Source organism: Phycomyces blakesleeanus (assembly GCF_001638985.1).
Source record: "Phycomyces blakesleeanus NRRL 1555(-) unplaced genomic scaffold PHYBLscaffold_56, whole genome shotgun sequence".
In the NCBI taxonomy this organism is placed as follows: Eukaryota; Fungi; Mucoromycota; class Mucoromycetes; order Mucorales; family Phycomycetaceae; genus Phycomyces; species Phycomyces blakesleeanus.
This window is the reverse complement of record NW_017265181.1, coordinates 6,692-17,307: the sequence shown is the minus strand read 5'-3', so window position 1 is coordinate 17,307 and position 10,616 is coordinate 6,692. Positions and strand designations below refer to the sequence as shown.

Sequence of the window (10,616 nt, the reverse complement as noted above, 5' to 3'; positions counted from 1 at the left end):
TAGTATCTGGTAGTTTTTTTATTAATAAACAGTATAAGTAATATAATGATACATATAAGGATAGTAAAAGAACAAAAAAAGTCTTACCATGTCAATGACAGCAGCATGAGATAGAAGCTTTTGATTCATAGCATGTTTTAGAGAGGGTTGTTCATCTATAGTAAAAATTGGATTCAGTTTGATTAATATTAAAGAGAAATATAATAAATAAATAGATAAAAATATTACCGTGTTGGTGGTCGTGTTTAGCTGTAGAAAATATTTTTGGTGATATGTCCTATAAAAAAGAAAGGAAAAAATCAGGATACTTTTATGAGATGATGGTATGAAGTATATTTACTAACCTTGGCTAATCCGGATGGCCATTGTGAAGAGGATGCATCAGAAGGAAACTATACGTGAGTGACTATGGTAGCAGAAACACTTGTTATTACTCAGCTATATTTGAAGAAATTACTAATAAAGAAAAATAAAGAAAAAAAGCGTCTTACCAGGAACATTTGCAAGTATAAGAGTAAAAGAGAAAGAAAGAAGTAAAAAGAAAAGAGAGGGCGAGTGTCTATGGCAACTGAAACAACTAATTCTTTTTAGTTATATAAAAAAAGTACTTTAAAAAAGCAGATTAAAAAAAAAGACTAATAAAAAAATAAAAAAATGGGTGGAGACAGCGACGAAGAGTGTGTCTATGGCAACAGAATAAATAAATTCTTTTATTTTCTATAAAGAAGACTTTTTAGAAAGAACATGTCTTACACAAATAGTTTGCAAATATAATAGAAGTTGCAGAGATAGAGAAACAAAGAAAAGACCAATAGCAAATATAAAGAGCAAAAAAAAAGAGAAACAGGAACAACAACAAAAAAAGAAAAAAAAAGAAAAAAGAAAAGTGCGTTTGAAACAAAAGACTAGACTGGTTTGATCAATTGGGTTCTAAAGCAGTATGAAAGCCGATTTGCATCTCAGTGATTACAAGAAGTATTAATAGAGACTTATATATCAAAGATATGCTGAATATCTATATAAACCATACGTTTTATACAATTTGTTTACTCTTTCTCCTGCTTTCTTGCTACTTATTGCACTCATACTCAAACACACACACATCAACCCATTTTATTTCAAATAATTTAAGTATGTAAATTTGATATAATTTATTTTTAATTCAATTCAATTCAATTGTATAATAGCATCAATAACAATGTAATCTAAAATTAACAGTTACATTTTTACCTTTTATTATATTCTGTAGACAATGGCTATTCAAAGACGTCAACTTGCTCTTCGTCCCGTTGAGATTACAAACGAACAATTGATGGAAATTCTTTCTACTTTGAAAACTAATATGACAGCCATGGGAACCAACATGGCAGCTGACATGTCGATTGTACAAGAACAAATCGGCACTGTTGAAGATACATTGCTAAACATGAATAGCAGAATTGGTGTTCTTGCCACCAGCAGCACTGAAACAATCACTGCTATTGACAGTTTAAGCAGAGCCCCCCTCGTTTCCCCTACCAATACAATGGCTAATGTTTCTCAGCCTGCCTTCAACGCCCCGTCTGAGTTTAGCAATAAGGCCTCTAATGATGTTTATGTGAGTATCAACGTGTGCAAAATTTTATCAATGTATTTTCTCATATATTCTATCAGGCCCATATTCGTAATCTCATGTGGGATCCCAAGCTGAAAACAAGAAATCAAGCTGATATCCTGGCAAATGAGAGTAAGCCCAGATGGAATACAAATGTTTTCTTTTACAAGTCGCCAAACAAGGAGTTGGTGGTGCGACTTCTTGAAAACTTGAAGCGCAAGTTTACCCATGAGGGATTTAGAGAGGCAGACTTGAGAGCAAGACTGCACAAAAACTTCACCAGCCGGGTTTCAAAAGCAAGAAAAACCGAAGAGGAAATAAAAGCAACAAACACTCGTTCGAGAAGGGCAGGACGTGCCAGAGATGTAAGTGTAATCTCTAAATAAATAATTTCAAAATAATATAGTTTAGTTTTGAGAATTTTAAAAATACTAATACAAAAAAACTACTATTAGAATCATACTCGCCATTTACTTGCATACACAGACAACAAAGAAGCAATTGATCTACAAATGAAGAGAGATTGTGACTTCACGATGCAAATGGCAGCAATGTCCGATGGAGAATCTGCAGATGAAGACTTCGAGAATCGCACGAAGAGCATCGTCAAGATTGTTCGGCCAGGATGGAGAAGTGACGAGGTATATTATTTTATATTAATAATTATGTCTTATTATAAAAAATATAAAGTGAAGTATTAACAAAATCATTTTAGTTCAATACTCTCATTAAACTCGTTGATGAGTACGTTATTGAAGCAATGGGGTCAAGTGCTTCTCAAATGAAGGAGAGGGTTTTCACCAGTGTGTCCAATACAGCAGTCCCAGATGACATAACCCCCAAATTTCCTCAGTGGGCCCTTAGAGACGGGTATTAAATAAACAAAAATTGCCTCTCTCTTTTTATCTATATATTACTTTTCACATACAAAATACTATCAATATATATATCAGAAATACGCGCTCTGTTTTTTTTGTTAAAGAAAAAGAAATGTAAAAGTTCACTTTATTTATTATTTAAGCATATGGCTTCTTTGGCAATGGAATTACCAGCATTTTGCTAACATTTCTACTTGTCGCAATAGTAGCTGTAGCAACCTCTAATAAGATGCGATGTACAGATATAATGCTATGGTAGCTATCAGGAGAGAACGTGGGCAAACAAAATTCAACACCGTCATCCTCACGCGACCTATCAGAGGAAGTACGAAACCACTTGATAAATGCGAATACATGTTGATGATCATGAACCATGCGAGTCAGATGGAGATTGTGCGTGGGTGGAAGTTGGAAGGAGTGTGTAAAAAGATACTGAATTTGTCCAGCAAATCCAAGTATAATGTTTCCATTACTACCAACAAACTTTGCCTGAACAAGTGATCCGCGACTGATTGTGCTGTTGTTTGTTCCTCGATAGTGTTGACCAAGAATGTCAATTGACTTCAATTTGATGATTTGATTGTCAAGTGCTGGGCGATTATAGGACGTGTCCTGATAGCTGGCAAGGTCTGGGAGGTTGTAAGCGACTTGGTAATATTCAAGTAAATGGAGATAGTCGGAATCATCCATTACTGATAGCTTTTTGTATTTTAGAGGAAATGTAGAAGGAGGAAGAGGCTCGTTACCCTTGGGTGGATTATAAGGATCAGTGTAGCCTTGAACGAATGCTTGCAATCTGAATGGGCGACTGGAGAGAGTGGTGACTGTGGCGGCAGGTATGGAGGTTGTAACAAGTTTAGACAGAGTGTGAATGAAGGGGATCTGGCTAGAACTTTTAAGAACAGCATTGACATAATCACCCTTATACGCATTCTGAACAAAATTTTTCATGTAGGTCGCCTCAAAACCGTCTTTGCCATTTGTCTTGAAATTCTTTAAAATACCATTGTATCGCTCAAACCCAAAGAGCCAATAACCATACACTGGTCCAAAATCACGAATGCATTCATGAAGATGGAGGTGTAGGTGCATATTGCAGGTGAGAATAGTGGCGGTATAGTCTACGTTACATGCATTGCAAAACTTTTCTAACAGGCTGTGGGCAGTGGTGATCTCATCAAAAGTAATGCTGGGCTTTACGTAGTATCGGCATGCATCAACGAAATACATCCAGTTCTTGAATTGTAATGGAGGGAGAATACCATGCAACAAGACAGGAGAATAAACCAGAACCCATGATTTCCACTCGTCCGCTTTCATGTAGCTGAAGCCCTTTCCAATTTTGGTTGTCAGTGTGGTGTAATCTCTGGGTAGTACCATTGTCTCTGCAATTTTCTCCATCGAAGCAAACTCTTCAGGTCCAATTGTCTTCTCATCAATCCACCGATCCATTAATCTCTTAGACGTCCCCAGGAAAAGATTATGCATGGGATCAATGATCGTTCCACGTACTAGATCAAAGTATCCAAGGCGTTGCAACTGCGACCATCGAACACCATTTTTGACCTCCAGCTGATGCCTTTCTGAGAGTGTACTTGCATCCTTCCACTCCTCAGCATGCAACCTGCTCTCTGCACCACTGCGGATATTCCAACGAGAATAATTGAATCCACGGAAATCAACCTGGTTGCTGCTCCCTAACCGAGTAAACTGCCGGCTGCACCTGTAACAAGCACATGTGCTGTTATGCGCTGTGAATCCACTTGTCTTTCTGGCGGCTGGGATATCACATGCAACCATCAGTAGTGCAGCACGAACACTGACACCATTTGGGAATTCGTGTGTAGGAATCCGCATGCCAACATACAGCTGCTTCAAATCATCCACCAAGGGCTCCAAGTAACTATTGATCTCGTCAGTTTTTGGCTCCTTTGGACCAGGCATGAGACCTACAAGAATAATATTCTCTGGCTTGAATCTTTCATCACGGGGCAAGTTGTTGATGGCCAGATAGATAGCACCAGAGGAGTGAGTGACACCATCAAAGGGCTGGAACCAGTCGATGTTAAGTGTTAACATTAGTGAGCGTGGGTCCAACACAAATGATACACCATCCTTGTCCTTCAACTCCTTCCACATCGCACCATCATAGACATCGCACAGAGTATCTACCATCTTCAACTCCTTATTCCATTGACAAATCTTGGCTTCGAAACTAGGGCGACGGAAGAAAACGCTCAATGTATTTTTAATGGATTGGTAGACATATTCACGCTTTGCAACCAAGGCACTGGAAGATATGGATTTCGTCAAATTACAGTTGTATGCAGACCTGGCACCAAGTTTTGAGGAAACACATCGAGGAGGAGCAGATATGATATCCTGATATACTGTATGACAGTCTTGGTACACCACAAATTTCTTGATGCCTTTTGTAATAGCAGAAAATCCTGTCATTTTTTGTAAACCGGCAAGACTGGTTGGTAATTGAAAATCTTGGTCGTAGATTCTCAGCAGGTTGTTGATAAACTCAATCAAGACAGCAGCACCCTTATCAACAACATGACGTGAAGCAAATAGTACCGTAAAGATGGCTATGAATTGATGGACTTCATTTTCGGGCATATCAGGAGCAGCAAAAGGGTCTGTAAAAAATTAAAAAAAATTAACACTTGATTTTTCTTTTACTATCTTTTTCTTTTAGTTTTCTTTATATATCTCACACTGACCTTCACTGTTGAAGTCCTCAATCTCGATCTCATTGCCTTCATCTTCAACATTGTCATCGAAATCATTGTCGTCTCTGTCATTGTCAAACATTGAGGCGGCATCCAAAAAAGGTGAGTTGGCCTGACCATCCATTGCTTCCACAGAATCGGAATGAGAAGTCGGGATTACTACAAATATGGAATATAATAGTTTATTAGTTTTTTTTTCTGCTTTCAAATAAAAAAATTCTTACCCTCAGTATCTACATCCATGTTTCTCATTGCGGCTGTGTTTCATTAAAAGTTTAAAAATAAACAACATAAATAAAAAATAAAAAAAAAAATTAAAATGATTATTACGCAGCAAACAAAAAACCAACACTGAATATATTATACTATTCTCAAATATTCTGGTACCTTCAACTCTAGCTCTCTTATTACGACGAGTCTCAGTACGCTTTGCAGCATAAGAAGATTTCTGATGACTGTTGTGACATTTAATGCAGTGACAGTCTAAGGTGTGGATTTGGATAGAGGGAAACATATTGTGTATAGCTTGAATTATAAAATAAAAAAGGAAACAAGTACTACAAATACTTTATTTGATGTGATTTTATAGCAAGCCAAAAAAATATGAATTTTTTATTGTCTATCTAAACCAATAGAATACGTCGAAAATACACCCCCAACTTAAATAAAAAAAATGGCTGAGCTGAAAAAAAACCCTGACATTTCCACTACCTTTCTCGTTACTTAAAGCTATAGTATTTTTTTATTTTTCCAGTGATATATATATAAGCTATTGACAGTCTATACCATACATATATAAGCTGATGACAGGTGATCTGCTATATATATAAGCTGAAGACCGCCAATCTGATATATATATAAGTTATTGACAGCTGATCTAATATATATATAATCTGATCACAGTTAATCTCATATATATATAAGTAGATCACAGTTAATCTCATATATATATAAGTAGATAACTGATAATTTCATATATATATAAGTCAATTATGGCTGATCTGATATATATATATAAGCTGATGATATCTAATCTGATATATGTATAAGTGAATGACAGTCAATCTGATATATATAAATGGATAACAGTCAATCTCATATACACACCTACTGACATTTCTTTCATTTATGATAATTTCTAATAGAACAGCTGTTTCTATTGGTTTAGAGTTCCAATTTTAAGTTGAACCTGTTAAGGCTCAGATTTGGATGTACGAATTTGATATAAATGAGCCAAAAGTGGATTAGTGTAATGTTTTAAGTGTCATGATAAAATTTTAGATGGTACAAAAATCTGAAATGGGGGGAGAAGCGAAGAGAGCTGAAAAAGAAGAGATTTTATTGGACAAACCCCATTGAGAAAAATACTTTTTTTTATAAGTTATTTTTTTTAATAGATTTTTGCTATGTTCATCAACATCCACCAGAACATGCCGAATTTTGCAACATTGAGAAACTTTTGGTTATTGGAAGACCCGACAGACAAGTGAAAATCAACAGCCTGAACAATGTTGATGTCATCTTTGTTGACTTCAACCAGGCCTTCAAGGGGCAGAACCACAATGTTGTTGTAATTGTTCATTACCACAGCTGGGATATAGATGCAATTTACATTGCTGTTTGAAACAATTTGGTACTTTTGCATAAAGAACACCTTTCTTATTCTGTCTGCAGAGTCTCTTACTTGAACGATCTTTACCTGACCAAAGAATAATTGACCATTTGATTGAAAAACACCTGCAAGTGTATCGCACAAAGTGGGAGTCAACAACCTGGAATTGTCACTGTTGACACGAGAACCAAAGAAATGGAGATTAAAGCCTGGGAAATTGACAGGGGCCAGCTTGACAAAATCACTAATTGAACTTCTCACAGATCTTGTTCCATTACCAGCTGGTTTCTCTACGACATACGATCCTCCATTACAAAGATGCCAACAGATGAATTGCTTGCCAAATCTTGTAGCGACGTCTCAAGAGGTGGAATGGCGGTTGGTCTTGAATAAATGTTCGTGGATGAACTTATTGAACTGTTCACCATTTTCAGTTTTGTATTGCAGCACGGAACCAAAACGAACAATGTCATCAGTGATATAATGCAGAAGGTGGACCTTTGGCTTGAACGTGAAGTCTTGCTTAGAAAATCCTTTTTGGAGAATCTGGACATCCAGTTGAAAAAGCAGATCCGTTACATCAGTGACAGCATGTTTTATCTGGGCAATATAGTAGTCGAAGCACTGGTCGACTCCACGCATGTACACCAAAGATGACAGGCGGCCTAATGCATGCAAGGCTTTAATGAACACACTTGCCAATGGTTTGTCACTAAAGAGCTTGCTCATAATTCCAAGCAGGACTTGAATCAATTCCTTGAAATTGCGTCCAATAAACGAACCAGTGTGGCAAAGCTTGTTCCTGAATGTTCGGCTGTAACTCTTACAAGACTTGTAATAGTTTAAAGCTTCCTGGAGTCTCCCCTTTTCACTTGTAGTCAGCATCTTCTGTTTCCAGAGAAAAGTCATCAAGTATTTTGTCAGGCCAAGAGGAATAATGTGGAGAATTGCGACAGGCATGTCTTTGATAGGGTCAAAGGCTTCGAGTCTAAGAAATTCCTCACTTCCATTCTTGATATAACTCAATTCGCACCCATTGAGATATAGCTCTGACTGGGAATCGGCATTGGCAAAGGCGCACAAGAAATCCCTCGTTCTTTCTTCTGACCCACGGTGGTCAACTGGAGAATACAGCGGAGCATCAGGGATGGAACCCTGTTCAATACAAGGCAAAGATATGAGACATTTTTGGCAAAACTTCTTGGCAGATGTTCTCTTATGCATGGCAAGCTGAGATTGACGAGGGTTGTCACCCATAAAGAGCAACAGGGGTGCAACAACAAGAACTACTTCACCATGATCCTCAGAATATATCTCAATACCTTTCTTCAGCCTAACAAGGTCATTGATGATAGGGAGCAACATCTCAATAGCATTCAGTGTATGATTCGAGGTACAAATGAAAATAGCATTTTCTCGTTTGTTTCTTGTCTCAAGTGGCAGCGCAGCAAAGTACATTAAGTAACTGTCATACTTGTTGTACTGCTTTGTTGAATTACCAGAGGTATCGTCGGAATAGAGATTAAGTGGGCAGACAGCCACTTTCATCAAACCAGAGCCCAGAAATCTTCTCTTGAATTCTTCAACACGGGATTTGTTGAGCCACAAGTCAGATTGAACACCAGTAAGAGCATAGGTGACAATTTCGGCAGGGCAATAAGAAACAGAGAAACCACGTCCGAGGAAAAGATCACTGTCTTTTTCAACAGTAGACATAATCCTATCAACTTCAATGGTATACTTCAGGGTAGAGACAGCAAAGTTCGTAGAGTTTCCAAACCGCAGGAAGTGAGTATCATCAGGATGGTTCAGCTGAGGATTGTGGCCACCATAAACCTGAAACGCATTGGCAAGTATGGATCCGTCCTTGGTGAGGAACTTCTCAAGGAGATACTGGTTTGGGGAGCCTTAGACTTCGACAACATTACGCACCCAGTAGTCCATTCCGTTTGAAGTGATCATCGGGTGCTGGAGCAATGGGTTCTCCTTCCACTTTTTGCCTTGGTTGAGATTCAACCGCTGGTTTTCCGTGAAGTCAGGAAGGGCCAAGCTTTAAGATGATTTTCCAGGGCATGTCATGATAAACTTGATGTAATTGGATGGTTTGTTTATCCAAAGTACATGTCGTTCATTGTCTTGGTTCACAACATCAAAAGTGGCAGTAAGAAAAACAGGGATCTGGTTCTTTTTCTGGTTGTGATAGTTAATTACAGCATTTGGTGTCAGAAAATCCAGTGCTACTCCAGATTCTTCACGGACGTCCAAGACTATCTTTATGACAAACATGATCTTCTTGATAGATCTTTCTGAGGCAAGATCTTCATTGCCATAGAAGAGAGCATGTAAGATAAACTCTACTTTCGATTTAAATGGACGGGTGGGTCCAGTAAAAATGTCAGCAAAGTCATTGGGCTGATACAATGTCTGTCTGCTGCTGTCTTCGTTTGAGTAGGCATTCATGGCATGAGAAAGAGATTGGAAGGTTCTCATTTCTGCTGCCACTCTAGTGATATGATCCCGGCTATCATATTCTACTCTGGTGTCTGTGTCTTCGTTGTCAGTAGTCTCATCATAGTCATCTGATGAATCACTGTTCAGCAAAAAAAAACAGGTTATCATCTATTTCAATATTGCATTACTAATTTTTACTTACGATAGAATGTGATCATCACTATATTCGTCTTTGTCAGAGATTTCATGGCCATATGTGTCCTGAGGGTTTTCAATAATAAATTCCATTGGGGCAGGTTCATTATTACTGTCCAGGTTGGTAGTGGCAGTGGTAGTGGCAGTAGCAGTGCTTGCAGAAGAAGAAGAGCCATCAAACATAGCAGGTCTAATGTTAAGGTATGCTCAATTTCAGCTTTATATTACATAGTATTTTTTATCCTACTTTTAGGATTAACTTACCTTCTTTTTAGAAGTTTCTCATACTCCCCCATTTCATTTGGATGTTTTTTTTGTATAATGTCTTCTGAGGCCTTGCAAGGACCCTAACACTCTTTTGGTTTTGCAGACGGTGCACACAAATGTTCAGTTATCTGTAGCCGTCAGTGTGAGGAATGTGTTCCTCTTTGTTGTGAAGTGATTTTCCATGTTTAAACTCTTTGGAACAAAAGATATAGAAAAACGTGAACTAATTTGAGGTACCATATTTTTAATCATGCAAAAAATGACTGCTAAAAAAATGATGTGAAATAATGTGAGCTAATTTTTTTGTTTACTTGTTTCCTTCCTTTTCTTTTTTTTCTCATGACCGAAAGGTAAGTTTCAAGTATAATCTAACAAGATGATAGCGCCCATCATACCAAACACTCTCAGTAAGTAATATATTTATTATGCCCTACTTCATATTGATACTAATAAATCTTTTTTATTAGATTCTATGCAGATTCCAACATGAGATTGTATTAGGAAGTTACTTCAAACTATGCCAAGCTGTCTGTCGTGGTATTATAAGGTATCTACTCCTAACATAACTAAACAAGTAGTCTTTTCTTTTACTTTTGTTAATAACTTTACCTCATCTTTTTAGGTAAGTCTCATATATCACTGTCTGTCTAGTATAAAAAGATAATTTACTATATTATTTACTTTAAAGATCATAACACTAATACTTTGTTTCTCTTTAATAGTTGTTCCTCTTTACTTTTACCATATCTATCTCACAATCTATTGCATAAGAGAGGCTGCTACACTAGACTAGCTACTAGTATATAGAACGTATAATTCTAGTACTATTTTTTATTAAAATCAAAATAAAAACATTTTTTTGAAACTTTTTTTTTGAAACA

General features: G+C 37.1%; 3 protein-coding genes across 3 annotated transcripts; 1 reads left to right on the top strand and 2 right to left on the bottom strand.

The window, feature by feature from the left end:
* The first annotated feature begins 1,595 nt into the window (after positions 1-1,595).
* PHYBLDRAFT_160900 (hypothetical protein) lies at positions 1,596-2,342 on the top strand. The gene is made up of 2 exons (XM_018434295.1): positions 1,596-1,972; positions 2,062-2,342. Exons 1-2 carry the CDS (start codon positions 1,672-1,674, stop codon positions 2,097-2,099), a joined length of 339 nt encoding a protein of 112 aa, XP_018283145.1. The 5' UTR covers positions 1,596-1,671; the 3' UTR covers positions 2,100-2,342.
* Positions 2,343-2,610: 268 nt separating this feature from the next.
* PHYBLDRAFT_176426 (hypothetical protein) lies at positions 2,611-5,724 on the bottom strand (the record flags this gene model as incomplete). The annotated part of the gene is made up of 5 exons (XM_018437770.1): positions 2,611-3,983; positions 4,671-5,117; positions 5,202-5,369; positions 5,435-5,467; positions 5,598-5,724. 5 exons carry the CDS (start codon positions 5,722-5,724, stop codon positions 2,611-2,613), a joined length of 2,148 nt encoding a protein of 715 aa, XP_018283144.1.
* Positions 5,725-6,600: 876 nt separating this feature from the next.
* On the bottom strand, positions 6,601-9,764 carry PHYBLDRAFT_176425 (hypothetical protein; the record flags this gene model as incomplete). The annotated part of the gene is made up of 6 exons (XM_018437769.1): positions 6,601-7,181; positions 7,248-8,729; positions 8,751-8,872; positions 8,909-9,412; positions 9,476-9,658; positions 9,733-9,764. 6 exons carry the CDS (start codon positions 9,762-9,764, stop codon positions 6,601-6,603), a joined length of 2,904 nt encoding a protein of 967 aa, XP_018283143.1.
* Between the last annotated feature and the right edge of the window lie 852 nt (positions 9,765-10,616).